At 47.7% G+C, this 19,278-nt stretch overlaps 1 protein-coding gene across 2 annotated transcripts in view; it reads left to right on the forward strand.

Moving 5' to 3' along the window:
- The window catches only part of inpp5jb (inositol polyphosphate-5-phosphatase Jb), a 69,790-nt gene extending 50,956 nt beyond the window's left edge, over positions 1-18,834 (forward strand). The window contains exons 8-13 of one of the 2 annotated variants that reach the window (XM_078421887.1): positions 3,929-4,038; positions 4,828-5,044; positions 7,808-7,945; positions 8,909-8,992; positions 11,534-11,638; positions 14,065-18,834. In XM_078421887.1, the coding sequence (XP_078278013.1) occupies positions 3,929-4,038; positions 4,828-5,044; positions 7,808-7,945; positions 8,909-8,992; positions 11,534-11,638; positions 14,065-14,856 (1,446 nt within the window). In that variant the 3' untranslated portion in view covers positions 14,857-18,834. The remainder of the gene's footprint in view (positions 1-3,928; positions 4,039-4,827; positions 5,045-7,807; positions 7,946-8,908; positions 8,993-11,533; positions 11,639-14,064) is intronic. The other variant, XM_078421888.1, reaches the window with a different exon arrangement.
- The last annotated feature ends 444 nt before the right edge of the window (positions 18,835-19,278 follow it).

Raw genomic sequence — 19,278 nt, forward strand, 5'->3', positions numbered from 1 at the left:
GAGCAAAACCCAAAGTGTTGGAGGAACTCAACGGACAGGCAGTATCTGTGGGGGGATTGGACTTGAGAGAGTTGTACACATGTTCTGAGCATGTTCTACAAGGTGGCGCAGCGGTATGGTTGCTGCCTTACAGCGAATGCAGTGCCAGAGACCCGGGTTTGATCCCGACTACGGGTGCCTGTCTGTATGTAGTTTGTACGTTCTCCCCATGACCTGCGTGGGTTTTCTCCGAGATCTTCGGTTTCCTCCTACACTCCAAAGACGTACAGGTTTGTAGGTTAATTGGCTCGGTAAATGTAAAAATTGTCCCTCGTGGGTATAGGATAGTGTTAATGTGCGGGGATCGCTGGTCGGCGCGGACCCGATGTGCCGAAAGGGCCTGTTTCCGCGCTGTATCTCGAAACTAAATTTTTTTTTTAAAGCAGACCTCACAAACTATCTACATGTTTGACGACAATTACCACCTTCTGTGCAAGAATAATAGCGTCATACAGTTTAGAAAGAGGCCCTTTGACCCACCAAGTACCCATTTACAGTCATCCTATTTTAGTCCCCCTCATTTCCCTCCACCACCCCACCTGGTTCTACATTCACCCACACACTGGTTCACATTAGGAATCGGTGGGTCCATCGTTGACCTCATAGAGCAGCCAGAATCATAGTGGAAGTCATTCATCCTCGATTGTGAGGGACTACGTAAAGGAAGAGAAGCAGAACATACGACTTGGAATGAGAGATTCATACTCCAACATCTGACTTGGAGTGAGAGGGGTGAAATATCTAATAGGAACCTGAGGGGTAACGTTTTTACACAAAGGGTGGTAGGTATATGGAACGAGCTGCCGGAGGAGGTAGTTGGGGCAGGTGCTATCATGACATATAAGAGACAGAAACATGGAGAGGATAAGTTTAGAGGACTATGGATCAAGTGCGGGCAGGAGGGACTAGCGTAGATGGGGCATGTTGGTCGGAATGAGCAAAGGGACTTCAAGAGGGCTGCACGGTGGCGCAGCGGTAGAGTTGTTGCCTTACAGCGCCGGAGACCCGGGTTCGACCCTGACTACGGGTGCTGTCTGTACGGAGTTTGTACATTCTCCGTGTGACCTGTGTGGGTTTTCTCCAGGAGCTTCAGTTTCCTTCCACACTACAAAGACGTGCAGCTTTGTAGGTTATTTAGCTTGGTAAAATTGTAAATTGTCCCTAGTGTGTAGGATAGTGCTCGTGTACGGGGGTGTTCGCTGGTCGGTGGGACTCGGTTGGTCAAAGGGCTTGTTTCTGCGCTGTATCTCTAAATTAAACTAGACTAAGAGTTGGATAAGCAAATTGAGTGGATGTCAATGCAGTAAATCGTGGTGAATGTATAAATACATGCGGTTATTGTTGGGAGAAAAAATACAGCAATGAGGAATGATTTTAACTATATAAATTCATTAAAAATTTATGCTAATGTCTACAAGCCACTGAAAGCTAATGTGTAGATTTATCAAATGAAAGACAAATGGTACATTCGAGGACACAAAGCGCTGGAGTAACTCAGCAGGTCAGGCAGCATCTCTGGAGAACATGGATAGGTGACGGATTGAGACCCTTCTTTGGACTCAATGGTACATTGGCCTCGCAATGGAACAGCACCTCATATTTTGCTTGGGCAGCTTACAACCCAGTGGTTTGAATATTGAATTCTCTAACTCCAAGTAACCCTTCCTTTCCCTCTCTCTCCTTCCATCCCCCATTCTAGTTCTCCGACCAGTCTGACTGTCCTCCTGTTCAAATTTTACATTGTGTGCCTCCTTCCCCTATGTCGCCTTCCCCTAGCTAACAATGATCTATTCTGCATTTTCCTTGACCTTCGTCCCCTTTGATCTCTTGTTTTTCACATCTTACCCTTCCATATCTCTCGTTTCCCTCTCTCCCCTGACTGTCAGTCTGAAGGAGGGTCTCGACCCGGAACATCACCCATTCCTTCTATCCAGGAGATGCTGCCTGACCCGCTGAGTTATTCCAGCATTTTGTGCTTATCTTCAGTGCCGGCTAGCATCTGCAGTTCCTTCCTGCACAAGGAGTAAAGATGTCTTGCGACACATATGTAGAGCTGAGGGCCTCATTGTGACTGCACCCACAGTGTTGCGTACAGTTTTGGTCTCCTTATGTGATAAAGGATATATTGGTTGCACAGAGAGGGGCAAAGGTTCTCGGGTAGCAGGTTTATGATATGAAAAGACATTCAGTAGGCTAGGCCACTGTTCTCTAGAGTTTAGAAGGATGAGAGGTGCCTGCATTGAATGATACAAAATACTATCAAGTCTATTGATTGAATATTTCTAATTTTAATATATTTACATCAAAACCAAAGTACATCAGATCTGGACAAACTATTGATCCAATGGAACAAATGTACACCACTGCCTAATCTGTAAAACCAATGAAAACTGAAATTGCTGGAAATACTCAACAGGTCAGACAGCATGTGCAGGGAGGAAAGAATGAGTTAATGTTTCAGGCCAGTTACCTGATGTTAGTGAGGCCCAATGCAAATTGGAGGAACAGCTCTTGCTATTTCTCTTGGGCAGCTTACAATCCAGAATTATGAATATTGATTCCTCTAACTTTAAGCCACATCTCCTCTCTCTTAGTCCCTCCATCTTAGTTCTCCAACTAGTTCTACTGTCCTCCTGATTAAATATTATTGATTGTATGCCACCTTGTCACCTTCCCCTCAGCTAACAATGAACCATTGCACATTTCCTGAACAGCATCTGCTTTGATTTGTCGTTTTCACACCTTACACTTCCATATCTCTAGACTCCTTCTCCCCTGACTCTCAGTCTGAAGAAGGTTCTCGACCTGGAACCTCACCCATTCCTTCTCTCCAGAGATGTTGCCTGTCCCGGTAAGTTACTCCAGCACTTTGTGTGTCCATTCCAGAACCAGGAGCCACAGTCTGAGAATAAAGGGGAGGCCTTTATTCTTAGATGAGGTGAGAAAAAACTTTTTCACCCAGAGTTGTGAATTTGTGGAATTCTCTGCGACAAAAGGCAGTGGAGGCCAATTCACTGGATGAATTTAACAGAGTTAGATAGAGCTCTAGGGGCTAGTGGAATCAAGGGATATGGGAAGAAGGCAGGCACAGGTTACTGATTGTGGATGATCAGCCATGATCACAATGAATGCTGCTGGACAACGACTCCCACCCCATGCAGGACACCGTCACTGCACTGAGTAGCTCCTTCAGTGACAGACTCCTTCACCCCAAGTGCGTGAAGGAGAGATATCGGAGGTCCTTCCTTCCCGCTGCTGTGAGACTGCACAACCAGCACTGCTCCCAGCAGACCAGTCAACAATAACAGCTACGAACACACAGAAAACTGATGACAATTTATGTATCTTTTTTATATAATGAATGATCTCTTGTTATCCACTTTGCTGCTGTAACACTGTAAATTTCCCCGGTGTGGGACGAATAAAGGAATGTATTATTATTATTAATGCCGGTGCTGGCTCAAAAGGACAAATGGCCTCCTCCTGCACCTATTTTCTATGGTTCTATGTTTCTATCTTAACTAAATTTCATCCTCTTTTGGTTTCTGCCTGTCCCACTGAGTTACTCTGGCATTTTGTGCCTATCTTTGGTGTAAACCAGCATCTGCAGTTCCTTCCTAACTAAAATGTTATGGTTGCTTTCCTTGGTCCCCTGACACAGGTTAATCTCTCCTCTGACAGTCGCCCAATCTCCAACAACACAGCCCTTGCCCAGTGATGAGAATTACTGTTGCCTTGTTTCGTTGCTCAAGTGTTGGGATTCACGACCCTCCAACACGGAGGTGAGGGGGATGGTTGTCATTGAGCCAAGGGTCAACATCCACCAATGAATGCTATGCTTGCCCTGGTCGGTGACCACCTTATTAACAATGTGACTTCTCTTTGTTAGTTGAACATCGCCAAGGTGATTGAGCCGGCACTGAATGGATTTCAGGAGGGGCCCCTCAGCTTCAGGCCAACGTACAAGTATGACGTGGGCACAAACACATTTGACACCAGGTAGGACAACTCATCTTTTTCTGCTTTGGACACGTGGAACGTTTCTTATCCGCCTCGGTCTACAGTTGGGAAAGACATTTGCGCGCAGAAGTGTAAACACTATTACTCGTCCATCTTCAACCTGCCACCTCTACCACACTGAAACCAAGAGGGGCAGCACAGTGGCGCAGCGGTAGAGTTGCTGCCTTATAGCGCCAGAGTACCGGGTTCGATCCTGACTGTGGATGCTGTCTACACGGAGTTTGTACGTTCTCCCCGTGACCGCGTGGGTTTTCTCCGGGTGCTCCGGTTTCTTCCCACGTTCCAAAGACGTGCAGGTTTGTAGGTTAATTGGCTTCTGCAAATTATCCCTAGTGTGTAGGTTAGATCTAGTGCATGGATGATCAGCAAGGACTTGTTGGGCCGAAGGACCTGTTTCCCTTTAGTATCCCTAAAACTAGAAGTAAAGCTAACTCCATTTTGTTACAAACTAACTCTCGCATTATCCCTTCTTCTACCTTCCAATTTCACCTCTCTTCCCCCTTTAACTTACTCTCTTTTGCCTCCTTTTCATCCCTGGACCTTGTCCACCCATCCACCAATGCCTGGGACGCGCTGCCGGTGTTGGTGGATGACGAAGATATGATAGTGCTGTTTACGAGACTTTTGGATAGGCTTACGGATATGCAGTGAGTGGAGGGATGTGGATCATGTGCAGGCAGATAAGAGACGGTCTTGGTGTCATGTTCAGCAACTCTAAGGCTATTGCACGCTCTAATTTCACTGTTGCAATTTTCCGACGGTTCCTAGTTCTAAGAAACGCAAACCTGCCTGGACGGATCGGATTCTCTGGAGGGTGAAAATGTCCGACTGCTACGACCTGTTGCAGGACTCCTCATTGTTGGCAAGGGGCAACTCGCCAGTCGGCAAAAGCAACCACATTGAGGTGTTGCAGCACACCTACCACAGTCACATGGAGTACCTCATCAGCGACCACAAACCTGTTTCTGCCATCTTCTGCTTGAAGGTGGGTGATTGTTGCTCAAATTAGCGAGTGGGAAAGCAGCCGAGGAATCGTGTGGCAGCAGAGGGCAGGAATATGGAAGCAGCTTCGGGCGGCACGGTGGCACAGCGGTAGAGTTGCTGCCTTAGAGTGCTCACAGCACCGGAGACCCGGGTTCGATCCTGACTACAGGTGCTGTCTGCATGGAGTTTGTACGTTCTCCCCGTGTCCGCGTGGATTTTCTCCGAGATCTTCGGTTTCCTCCCACACTCCAAAGACGGACATGTGTGTAGGTTCATTGGCTTGGTAAATGTAAAAATTGTCCCTCGTGGGTATAGGATAGTGTTAATGTGCAGGGATCGCTGGTCGGCGCGGACCCGATGTGCCGAAAGGGCCTGTTTCCGCGCTGTATCTCGAAACAACATTTTTTTTAAAAAGCAGACCTCACAAACTATCTACATGTTTGACGGCAATTACCACCTTCTGTGCAAGAATAATAGCGTCATACAGTTTAGAAAGAGACCCTTTGGCCCACCAAGTACCCATTTACACTCATCCTATTTTAGTCCCCCTCATTTCCCTCCACCATCCCACCTGGTTCTACATTCACCCACACACTGGTTCACATTAGGAATCAGTGGGTCCATCGTTGACCTCATAGAGCAGCCAGAATCATAGTGGAAGTCATTCATCCTCGATTGTGAGGGACTACGTAAAGGAAGAGAAGAAGAACATACGACTTGGAATGAGAGATTCATACTCCAACATCTGACTTGGAGTGAGAGGGGTGAAATATCTAATAGGAACCTGAGGGGTAACGTTTTTACACAAAGGGTGGTAGGTATATGGAACGCGCTGCCGGAGGAGGTAGTTGGGGCAGGTGCTATCATGACATATAAGAGACAGAAACATGGAGAGGATAAGTTTAGAGGACTATGGATCAAGTGCGGGCAGGAGGGACTAGCGTAGATGGGGCATGTTGATCGGAATGAGCAATGGGACTTCAAGAGGGCTGCACGGTGGCGCAGCGGTAGAGTTGTTGCCTTACAGCGCCGGAGACCCGGGTTCGACCCAGACTACGGGCGCTGTCTGTACGGAGTTTGTACATTCTCCGTGTGACCTGTGTGGGTTTTCTCCAGGAGCTTCAGTTTCCTTCCACAGGTTATTTAGCTTGGTAAAATTGTAAATTGTCCCTAGTGTGTAGGATAGTGCTCGTGTACGGGGGTGTTCGCTGGTCGGTGGGACTCGGTTGGTCAAAGGGCTTGTTTCTGCGCTGTATCTCTAAATTAAACTAGATTAAGAGTTGGATAAGCAAATTGAGTGGATGTCAATGCAGTAAATCGAGGTGAATGTATAAATACATGCGGTTATTGTTGGGAGAAAAAATACAGCAATGAGGAATGGTTTTAACTATATAAATTCATTAAAAATTTATGCTAATGTCCACAAGCCACTGAAAGCTAATGTGTAGATTTATCAAATGAAAGACAAATGGTACATTCGAGGGCACAAAGCGCTGGAGTAACTCAGCAAGTCAGGCAGCATCTCTGGAGAACATGGATAGGTGACGGATTGAGACCCTTCTTTGGACTCAATGGTACATTGGCCTCACAATGGATGTATAAATGTATGTGTAAATTGTCCCTAATGTGTAGCATCGTGTAGGATAGTGTTAATGAGCGGGGATCATTGGTCGGTGCGGACTCGGTGGGCCGAAGGGCCTGTTTCCGTGCTGTATCTCCAAACTAAACTAAACTTGCACAAATTTATCTGTCTTTGAGATGGGATGGAAATAATAGTCATTCTGCTGACATCTAACTATACTTAGTTTAGTTTAGTGATACAGCGCGGAAGCCGGCCCTTCGTCCCACCGACGCGCCAACCAGCGATCCTCGCACATTAACGTGACCCCTACACACACTAGGGACAATTTTTACATTTATACCAGGCCAATGAACCTACAAACCTGTACGCCTTTGGAGTGTAGGTGGAGACCTGGGTCTCTGGCGCTGTGAGACTGTAGTTCTACCGCTATGCCACTGTGCCACCTCTTCCTTGTACTCACCGAGATGGGACCGGAATGAGGTTATCCATGCACAGTGGTGCAGCTGGTCGAGCTGCTGCCTCACAGCGCCAGAGGCCAGGGTTCGATCCCGACTACGGGTGCTGTCTGTGAGGAGTTTGTACGTTCTCCCCCTGTGACCCGTGTGAGTTTCCCCCGGGTGTTTAGTTTTAGTTTAGAGATAAAGAGCAGAAACAGGCCCTTCAACCCACCGAGACCGCGCTGACCAGCAACCACACGTACACTAGCACTAGCATACACACTAGGGACAATTTACAGTTTACCGAAACCATTTAACCTACAAACCTGTATGTCTTTGGAGTGTGGGAGGAAACCGGAGCACCTGGAGAAAAACCCATGTGGTCACAGGGGGAACGTACAAACTCCATACAGGCAGCATCAGTAGTCAGGATCGAACCTGGGTCTCTGGTGCAGTCAGTGGCAACTCTACCGCTACGACACTGTGTGTGTCAAAGTTTACAGGGAGAAAGGAGGGGAGTGGGGATGAGAGGAAATGATAGATTAATAGACAATTGGTGCAGGAGGAGGCCATTCGGCCCTTCGAGCCAGGTGGCACAGGAAGAGGTGGCCCTTTAACCACAATGGAATGGCAGAGCAGACTCAATGGGCCGAATGGTCTAAATCTCCTCTGGTCTGATGATTGGTGTTGGTCTAAACTCTTTGTACTTTGAGCTCTGGGACCTTCTTATTTTTTTCCCCTGCAGTTTTCCCAGAAATTCCAGACTCCGTTGATTCAGCTGCAGGTGGAGGACGAGTGGAACAAGCCGTCGGACGCCGTGGTCCGCTACACGATGGCAAGCTCGTTTGCCAAGAGTTCGTGGGACTGGCTTGGCTTGTACAGGGTAAGCCCTTCACAGCACGACGCTGGGTCAGTGTGCATGATCGGAAATCAAAGCCCAGCCACGCTCTGCTATCCCCTTTGCTGGACGACGTTCAAATCAATATCCTCGGGGCTCACGAGGTGTGTGAGGAGCAAGACTGAACGAAGAGCATTGGACATACCTCCCTCACGTACCTAGAATCCAAGGTCGTGTGCAGGAGCCGAGGATTATGCAGGGAAATCGCCACTGTGTCAGTTGCCTGAATTCCTTATCCAGACATTCCTTACACAAAAGGATGCAGGGGTGGGTGGGGCATGGCGGTGCAGCGGCATAGTTGCTGCCTCACAGCGCTGGAGACCCGGATTCGATTCCGACTACGGGTGCTGCGTGCACAGAGTTTGTACGTTCTCCCCGTGACCGCGTGGGTTTTCTCCGGGTGCTCCAGATTCCTACCACACTCGAAGGACCGTACGGTTTTGTAGGTTGGTTGGCTTCTGTAAACTGTAAATTGTCCCTGGTGTGTAGGATAGTGTTGGTGTACGGTGTGATCATGGGTCGTCACGGACCCGGTGGGCCGAAGGGCCTGTTTCCACTCTGTATCTCAAGTCTAACATCAAAAGTGCTGGAGTAAAACAGCATCTCTGGAGAACATGGATAGGTGACGTTTCGGGTCGGGACCCTTCTTCAGTCTTCAGGGTTATTACCCTGTACAAACTTCAGTCTGATGAAGGGTCTCGATCTGAAACTTCATCTATTCCTTTTCTCCAGAGATGCTGCTTGACCCCGCTGAGTTACTCCAGCATTTTGTGTCTATGTTCGGTTTAAACCAGCATCTGCAGTTCCTTCCTACACGAGGATCAAGCTGTTGGTTCAAGGTATGGATTCAATATAGCACTTGGCTCGGTCACGAGCAGAGATATCGGAAAGACTACCAGCTTTAAACAACAGTCCTCTTTTGCTTCTCTTTCCCAACCACCTTCACAGGTCGGCTTTAAACATCACAAGGACTACGTGACGTACGTCTGGGCAAAGCACGAGGATGCTGATTCAGACAAGCAGTGTTACCAGGTAACTATTGCCAAGCAGGTTGGCAGACGATGATTGTAGCCCTGGGAAACGGAGTGGTGGGGGTGCGTGTGGAACATCCTTCCTACCTCCGTCCGTTGGTTCCAATCCAAGTGGGGCTGTCCAAGCAAGATCAATGTGGAGACTCAAGCGCCTTGCAAGGCTGTGGTTGTGAATGAACGAATGAATGCTTTATTTTCTCATCTTCCAAGTCACAGTGAAATTCTTTGCTTGCATGCCCAAGGTATGCAAAGACTCGTCACGTAAAGGGCGCCGGCAATAGACAATAGGTGCAGGAGAAGGCCAATCGGCCCTTCGAGCCAGCACCGCCATTCAATGTGATCATGGCTGATCATTCTCAATCAGTACCCCGTTCCTGCCTTCTCCCCATACCCCCTGACTCCGCTATCCTTAAGAGCACTATCTAACTCTATCTTGAATGCATTCAGAGAATTGGCCTCCGCTGCCTTCTGAGGCAGGGAATTCCACAGATTCACAACTCTCTGACTGAAAAAGTTTTCCCTCATCTCAGTTCTACCCCTTATTCTTAAACTGTGGCCCCTTGTTCTGGACTCCCCGAACATTGGGAACATGTTTCCTGCCTCTAACGTGTCCAACCCCTTAATAATCTTATACGTTTCGATAAGATCTCCTCTCATCCTTCTAAATTCCAGTGCATACAAGCCTAGTCGCTCCAGTCTTTCAACATATGATAGTCCCGCCATTCCGGGAATTAACCTAGTAAACCTACGCTGCACGCCCTCAATAGTAAGAATATCCTTCCTAAAATCTGGAGACCAAAACTGCACACAGTACTCCAGGTGCGGTCTCACTAGGGCCCTGTAAAACTGCAGAAGGACCTCTTTGCTCCTATACTCAACTCCTCTTGTTATGAAGGCCAACATTCCATTGGCTTTACAAAGTACCCCGTGCAAGGTCCTCCTTTGTTCTCCCCCCCCTCCCTCCTGGCGGTCCCCCCATGCCGGGTCCTCCTTTGTCCATTCCCCCCTCCCCACCCCCACCCCCCCACGGCAGTCCCCCCCACTCCACGGCTGAGCCAAAACAAAAGCATATTGGATGAAGTAAAATGGGATCGCGGGAACGAGGATCAGTCATGCGTGCATGTGGTCTTGGCTGCATTCGGGCAAACCTTGTCGCGGATGTGTTTTTACACGACGTGTTATTTCCAAGTCTTTAACTCTGTATTTCCATGTTGGATAAAAGCCTCCTCTCTCTCTGCTGACTATAAGGATCCAAACCAAACTCACGCCAGTTTAAATGGGCGAGAGCTTATTGCACCAAATTATCATCACTTGGTATTAAATTGGCTACCTTCGATTGATACACTAAGACTGGTCTTCTTAATTTGTTGGGATGAAGTAGAATTAACATCTGAACTAGACAATTCCTTAGCAGGCATCAAAATATATTTGACTTAACTCCATCTTTACAACCTGGCATCAATTTATTGAAATGGATAACTTACCTGTTTATGCTCTGCGGGTAACTGCTGCAGTAATCATGCAGCCAGTTCTCACCGGAAATCCAGCACACAAACCAACCTCCCTTCCATTGACTCCATTTACACTCCACAAGGCAATCATCATTATCAAGGACAAGTCACACCCCGGCTACTCCCTCTTCTCCCATCAGGCAAGAGGTGCAGAAGTGTGAAAACGCACACCTCCACATTCGGGGACAGTTTCTTCCCAGCTGTTATCAGGTAACTGAACCGTCCTACCAACGACTAGAGAGCAGTCCTGATCTACTATCTACCTCATTGGAGACCCTCGGACTATCTTCGATCGGACTCTACCGGACTTTATCTTGCACCAAACATTATTCACGATATTTCCTTTATCATGTGTCTATCTGTACGCTGTGAATGCACAGCTTGTTCTGGAAGGGAAGGCCTCCACCGTGAATAGGCTTTAGACTTTAGAGATACAGTGCGGAAACAGGCCCTTCGCCCACGAGTCCGCGCCGACCATCGATCACCTCGTACACTAGCACTATCCTACACACTAGGGAAAATTTACAATTTTACCAAAGCCAATCAACCTACAAACTTGTACGTCTTTGGAGTGTGGGAGGAAACCTGGGCATACAGCCTTATGACACTTCATAGACTTCGAACCCGACTACGAGTGCTGTCTGTACTGAGTTTGTACGTTCTCCCCGTGACTGCGTGGGTTTTCTCCGAGACCTTCGGTTTCCTCCCACACTCCAAAGACGTCCAGGTTTGTAGGTTAATTGGAATTGGTATAAATGGAAAACTTGTCCCCAGTGTGTGTAGGATAATGTTAATGTGCGGGGATCGCTGGTGGGTGCGGACTCGGTGGGCCGAAGGGCCTGTTTCTGCGCTGTACCTCTAAACTAAACTAAACACTTGCAATCCCAGTCTTTGCCCGTATAAACAGCGACGGAAAAGGTCAGAGATACTTCTTCTGGGAAACTGAAAACGTAGAGCAACGGACCAGCAAACTGAAGACTGTCGAATTCCATGCCATTATCTGTTGTAGAATATCTTCCGTTTCTCTGCAGGTCATGTTCAGTGAGGATTCCTTACCCAAAGGTACCGGCGAGTATATCCTGTGTTACTACAGCAACAATTCCAACACCATTGTGGGAGTTACCGAGCCATTCCAGGTCAGAACAATCAGTCCAAGAACTGCCCCCACCCCCCCACTTGCACCACTTGTCCACGCTGCATGTGCTTGCGTTACGATTTGCAAGAACCTATTTCACAAGTCAGCCTCACAATGCATGCAGACAAATGCACTGGTTTGTGTATCTGCTGGATGCTGTTTTGTGATTGGCATCGATCATCCTGCAACCACCGAGGCAGCTTGGTGTCGAAGCACTTGCTATACCTATGCTGTAGTGAAACTGGAATGGTGATCCTCCTCCTCGCTCTGCTGTGTGAAAGCTTCCTTGATTCTCCAGACCAGTAGTGGAATGTGGCAAATAACGTAAAGCAAGCCAGTGACTCACTTGCCACCTTCTATTTGGAAATGCAGAAATCCTGAGCAAATGCAAAGGAAAAACCTACTTGCGAAATTGAATTTTCTCCCTCCCCTGACGTTTCCAGCTCTTCCTCCCTTCATTCCTCTGTGAGCATCAGAAACCCCCGATATCGCAATCAATAGATCATTCTTAATGCTTTACTTTAGTTTAGAGATAGAGATAGTGGAGATGGGCCCTTCGACCCATCGAGTCCACGCCGACTAGCGATCAACCCCCCACATTGACATCATTCTGCACACTAGGGACAAGTTACAATTTTACCGAAGCCAATTAACCTGTCTATGCTAGTTTGATATTATCCCACTTTCGCATCCACTCCCTGCACACAAGGGGCAATTTACGGAGGTCGATTAACCTGTAAACCCACGCGTCTTTGGGATGCTGGAGGAAACCCACGCCGTCACAGGGAGAACCCTCTTTCATCAGAGTAGGAAAATGAACTGCAGATGCTGGTTCCAATCGAAGGTATCACAAAATGCTGGAGTGACTCAGCAGGTCAGGCAACATCTAGGAGAGAGGGAATGGGTGACGTTTCGGGTCGACGCCCTTCCTGCGATACTCTTGAGTCAGAGGGTAGTTAATCTGTAGAACTCATTGCCGCAGAAGGCTGTGGAGGCCAAGTCAGTGGATATTTTAAAGACAGAGATGGACAAATTCTTGATTAGAACAGGTGTCGAGGACTATGGGGAGAAGGCAGGAAAGTGGGATTGGACAATAGACAATAGGTGCAGGAGGAGGCCATTCGGCCCTTCGAGCCAGCACCGCCATTCAATGTGATCATGGCTGATCATTCTCAATCAGTACCCGGTTCCTGCCTTCTCCCCATACCCCCTGACTCCGCTATCCTTAAGAGCTCTATCAAGCTCTCTATTGAATGCATTCAGAGAATTGGCCACCACTGCCTTCTGAGGCAGAGAATTCCACAACTCTCTGACTGAAAAAGTTTTTCTTCATCTCCGTTCTAAATGGCCTACCCCTTATTTTTAAACTGTGGCCACTGGTTCTGGACTCCCCCAACATTGGGATCATGTTTCCTGCCTCTAACGTGTCCAACCCCTTAATAATCTTATATGGACCTGCCCCTTCCCCTGACATCAGTCTGAAGAAGGGTCTCGACCTGAAACGTCACCCATTCCTTCTCTCCCCAGATGCTGCCTGACCCGCCGAGTTACTCCAGCATTTTGTGTCTACCTTCGATTTCAACCAGCATCTGCAGTTTTTTTTCCCGGTGTGTCGGGAGTGGATGCGAAAGTGGGATAACATAGAACTAGTGGGAAGGGGTGATCAATGGTTGGCGTGGACTAGGTGGGCCAAAGGGCCTATTTCCACACGATATCTCTAAATCTAAAACGAAACCCCATGTACCTTGATTCCCTTCATACACCAAAACATTTAATTATGCCATGAATAAACTCATCCCACACAACTCTACAAGGTTCACAACTCTGTGGGTGAAGACGTTTCTTCTTATCTGTCACTTATGTGCATGTTCATGAACATGGCCAGTTAGGCCAGGGAGAGTTAGGCCATCTGGTCCTTCAAGTCTACTGCCCCATTCAATCATGGCTGATCTATCTCTCCCTCCTTTTGAGACTGTAACCCCTGGTTCCACACATCTCAGCCAGAGGAAGAATCTAGAATAGCAAATCCCTGTAAGAGTCATGGCTTGGGCTGAGAGTGTTGTTAGAATTGGAGCTTGCAAGACACTGAAAAGTTAGACGTACATATGATCACTTTATGCTGTTTAGACCTCAATGATAAATTTTAGTATTCAAAAATAAGGGGCATAAAAATAGATGTCCTGTACTTTCTCCTAAAATATTTGGGTCGGAGAGCGCTCTGCAGACCAGTGATGGGGGGGGAGTATGGGAGACCTTGATCTTGCTATGAATTATATCTCAAATGGTGGCAGCAGAGAGTCAGACGAGCAACCAGATTTTGCTCAAAATAAGAAGGGGGCGTGAGGGGAAAGGGGTTCTGCAGGTATCACGTGATGGCAAACTCAATGTGGATTTCTCTTTTTGCTCTTACTCTCTCTCTCCCTCCAGATTATCCTTCCCTCATCCAACTTAGACTCCGGCAAGTCGGACACCTCTGATTCCAGCTCGGATGCAGAGGAGATGAGCACCCTGAAGCTGATCCGTCCTAAATCCAGGAGCCCGAGCCCGGGCAAAATGAAGAAGAGGAGGAGCAGGAGCCGGAGTAAGAGCCCGGTCATCCCCATCGCCAGGTCGCTGCAAGGCCTCAACCTCCGGGTGGGCTCCAAGCACAAGAGCAAAAGCCGCAGCCCATCGCCAAGGGGGGGCCCGTTGTCGAAAGCCCGGCCCCTCAAAGAGATGGGGGCCAGAGCCACGGTGGGAGATAGCCTGAGCCCTGAGGGTGACCTTCATGAAGTGTCTTCACCTTCAGCCTCAGCCGGTCTAAGGCATTCGGCAGCTCAGGCGAAAGGCCAGGGCCTCGCCAACGTTGCCTCTGCCACTTGCACGGTGAGGCCCGGGAGCCAGGCTTTGCAGCCACACGACGGCAGTGGTGCCCAGCATCCCCGCCTGTCTCCAAAACTCTCCCGCTCACCTCTCCGGGATGGACCAGTCGTCCCCAAGCTGGACGAAGCAAGTCCGTTCTCCAGTAGCAGCAAGAACCATCCCTCCAGGTCTCCGAGTCCCAAGGTTTGGGTGACGGGCGCCGACGCCGGGAGTCCGGCCAGAGACGGCCCGAACACAGCAATGACCGCAGAGAGAACCGTGGCCACGAAGACCACCAGAGCTCACGGTGAAAGCACAAGCCTGGAGCTGGAGCTGAAACCTGTCCTACACCCATCACCAAAAACAACACGGAAGTGAAAAAACGTCTCGTTCTACTGTGGAGGCTCATCAAAGCACAAACTATAATTGTTACTCATAGCTCAAAAGAACGTGAAGAACAATCAACCTTTATTTTTAATGTGGAGTTGAACTCCGATCTGAGCCGTTGGTAATATTGTGTGGATGCAATCATTTAGGTACCAAATCCATCGTGGGAAATCACATCATCAGGAACTACAACCCAGCTCCTTATTCTCATTTCCTTCTTGCCTGTTTGGTCATTGCTGCTGAATGTGTGTATTCCTGAGATCGCTGCAATTTAGGAGATATGAACTTTCCCCTCTGGGTCTGGAACCCCTGCTGTGTGGAGATACAAGGAACTGCAGATGCTGGAATCTTGCACAGAACACAAAGTGCCGGAGTAACTCCGCGGGTCAGGCAGCAGCATCTCTGGAAGTCACGGACAGGCCATGTTTCGAGTCGTGACCACTCTTCAGACTGAAGGAGGGTCCCGACCCGAAACATCACCCTATCCATATCCTCCAGTTTAGTTCAGTTTAGTTTATTGTCACGTGTACCAAAGTACAGTGAAAAGCTTTTGTTGCGTGCTAAGTAGTCAGTGGATAGACTACACACAATTACAGTCAAGCCTTCCACAGCGTACAGATACATGATAAAGGGAATCAAAGAGTCTTAGCAGTATTAAACATTAATTGATATTTAATCAAGGTAATATCACAATGGATGGTTAAAATATTGGTCAATTATGTCAATTTTAAGGAACAACCTTTTGTCACCAATCCTATTAATTCCTTGTGTGACATGGTGTCAAATCTTGGAGCAGCATGTCATAGAAGAGTTGAATTTAGTTTATTGTCACGTGTACCAGAGATGGTTCAATGGCTCTTTATTGTCATGCATGCACAGCACAGTGAAATTATTTTGCACAACCCACAAATGCACAGTCACCACAATTTTAGCCCCGTTTGTAAAAAAAAACCCACAGAAAACACAAACAGTCCAAAGTACAAAGTGCAGTCCGCGTGTTGGAAGAGCTGGACCACCTCCGATCCAGGGAAGCCCCTCTCCTCGGCCGACCGACCGCCTCTGTGTCCCGGGGACTGCCTCCAGATTAGTTTAGTTTAGTTACAGCGCGGAAACAGGCCCTTTGGCCCACCGAGTCTGCGCCGACCAGCTATCCCCACACTATCCTGCACACACTGGGGACAATTTACAATTATACCCAGCCAATTAACCTACAAACCTGTACATCTATGGAATGTGGGAGGAAACCAGAGATTGCAGAGAAAACCCACGCAGGTCGCTGGGGGAGAACGTACAAACTCTGTACAGACAGCCCCCGTAGTCAGGATCGAACCCGGGCCTCTGGCGTTGTAAGGCCGCACCTCTACCGCTGCACCACCGTGTCACCCTGATGCTGCCTGACCCACTGAGTTACACTAGTGTTTTATGTTCGACTACTGTTGTGTGGTCTCTTTGAACCAGCAGATGTCATTTGGTCTCTACCTGCTATGAACAGTGGTACCTTCTCCGATCAGACCAGAGTTACATTTGTTTCAAGGTGCCGATTACGTTATTGGAGCCTGATGGGCACATTTAATGATGTGAAAAAATAGGCCTGAATGAATGGGCATAATTACATGAACATTGTAAAAAATATTTTAATTTATTGCCCTGCTCCTCTCCTGCATATGCTGGCTTTAGTCGTTGTACAGTTGCAGGCATCGAATGTCTTTCTACATTCAACTCCGCTGGTCACACTCCATTGATGAGGATCGTCAAAGAGTTGAAGGAAATAAAAATGGCTGAACTCTTTGTTTGGACTAGGCCTCTACAGCAAAGTCAAGCCTTCAACATAGACACACTATCTGTTGCAATACCATTCACCTGATACGGGTAACTCTGTGGAGAAACATCCTTTGGAGATGTATAAAAGCAAGAGGGGAATAGATAGGGTGACTGCACATAGTCTTTTACCCAGAGTAGAGGAATCAAAAACAAGAGAACTTTAGTTTAGTTTAATTTAATTTAGAGATACAATGTGGAAACAAGGCCCTTCAGCCCACTGAGTCCGTGGCGACCGACGATCACCTGTACACTAGTTCTATCCAACACACCAGTGATAATCTACAAAGCCACTTAACCTACAACCTGCACATCTTTGGAATGTGGGAGGAAACTGGAGCAATCCATGGAGCCACAGGGAGAATGTGCTAACTCTGTTCAAACAGCCCCCTCAGTCGGGATCAAACCCCAGATCGTTGGCGCTGTAAGGCAGCAACTCTACTGCTGTGTCACTGTGCTGTCTTTTAGCTTTGAGGACAGTGGGTGAGATTTAATTTAGTTTAGTTTAGAGTTACAGCACTGAAACTGGCCATTCGGCCCACCAAACCCACACTGACCATCGATCTATTCACACTAGTTCTATGTTATCCCACTTTCTGTTATCCGCTCCCTGCACGCAAGGGGCAATTTTTACAGAGGCGAATTTAACCTACAAACCCACACGTCTTGGAATGCAAGAGGAAATGAGCACCGGGATTAAACCTGTGTGGTTAACAGGAAGAACATGCAAAACCCACACAAGACAGCACCTGAGGTTAGGATCGAACCTGGATCTCTGGCACGATGATGCAACAGGTCTACCAGCAATCTGAGAGGCAACCTTTTCACTCAGAGGGCGGTGGGTATATAGAACAGGAGGTAGTTGAGGCAGGTACAATAATAATATTTAAAAGACATTTGGACAGGTACACAGATGGGAAAGGTTTAGAAGGGTATGGGCCAAACACGGGCAGGTGGGACTAGTGTAGATGGGGCATCTTGGCCAGCATGTGCTGATGGGCCTGTTTCCATGCTGTTTGACTCTATTACATAGAAAATAGGCGCAGGAGTAGGCCATTCGGCCCTTCGAGCCCGCATCACCATTCAATATGATCATGGCTGATCATCCAAAATCAGTGCCCCGTTCCTGCTTTCTCCCCATATCCCTTGATTCCTTTGGCTCCATGAGCTAAATCTGACTCTCTTGAATACATCGTCAGTGGCCGAGGAAACAATGAGATAGCAGAGGAAATCACTGAAGAATTAGCAAAAGAGTGTGGCATTTTGCACCAGTCACTCCCTCATTGTACCAACGTTCCTCAGCTCCATTTATAGTGTGTGTGCAAAACTCCAGCCGTAATTTTGTTCCACCGTCAAACTTGTGGAAATTGTTGATCATTTTCTACCTCGTTTACTGTGAAGTCTGGCTAATATTACAAGCAGCGTTCGTATAGGATTTCAAGTTAGGACCATTATTCCTCTCACCACAAGCCAGGGGACATCACTTTTTATGGCACCATTTATTTTTAACTTTGAAGCCTACATATAGCACTAAGCTACGAATAATTTCTCTAACCAAGTAATCCTTGCAACCGCCCCCCTCTCTCTCTGTCCCTCCCTCACCTGAAACGCCTATCACCTATCTCTGTCTTCCTGTTGAGTTTCACTGTCTGTACGACTCGTTATCACCTACCCCACAACCAACAATGGACCATTGTGGGCTCCACCTTTCCTTGACCTACGTTCCTTTTTGCATATCTTTCATTCATTTATTCTGTGCAGTCGATATCTCTCATTTCTCTTTCCCCCCCCGACTCTCAGTCTGAAGAAGGGCCCCAGCACAAAATGTCACCTATTCCTTTTCCCCTTGAGCTGTCTGTCCTGCTGAGTTACTCCGGCTTTTTTGTGTCTATCTTCCATTTAAACCAGCATCTGCAGTTCCTTCTTACAAACTATGCTGAATGTTGGATATGAAGAATTTCTCACATTTATTGGACTCACTTTTACTGTAAGCTTCCCATGCCCTGTACTTTGAAATGTGAACAGTGTCTGGCTAGATTTCCTATACATGTTCAGTCTGTGCAGGCCTTCCTCTCCACCATTGACTAAAGTCAGCTGCCGATCATGTTGTGCTCTGTGGATGTTAAAAGTTTCATTGGTAAAATAATAAAATTTAGAATATAAATTTTGATGTTCAGAGATTTCTTTGTAAAGATTGTGAATGGTCTGTAACAAGGCCCTGTTACAGTCAAGTCATCTTTAGAATATAGAGCAGTGCAGCACAGGAACAGGCCCTTCGGCCAACAATGCTTGTGCTGAAGATAGACACAAAAACCTGGAGTAACTAAGCGGGACAGGCAGCATCTCTGGAGAGAAGGAATGGGGGACGTTTCGGGTCGAGACCCATCTTCAGCTGAAGGAGCAGAATTATGCCATTCGGCCCATCAAGTCTACTCCGCCATTCAATCATGGGTGATCTATCTTTCCCTCTCAACCCCATTCTCCTGCCTTTGCCCCGCAACCTGTGAAACCCTTACTAATCAATCTCTGCCATAAAAATATCCAATTACTTGGCCTCCACAGCCTTCAGAAGATTCCACAGATTCACCACCCTCT

Source organism: Rhinoraja longicauda, chromosome 25 (assembly GCF_053455715.1).
Source record: "Rhinoraja longicauda isolate Sanriku21f chromosome 25, sRhiLon1.1, whole genome shotgun sequence".
Classification (NCBI taxonomy): domain Eukaryota; kingdom Metazoa; phylum Chordata; class Chondrichthyes; order Rajiformes; family Arhynchobatidae; genus Rhinoraja; species Rhinoraja longicauda.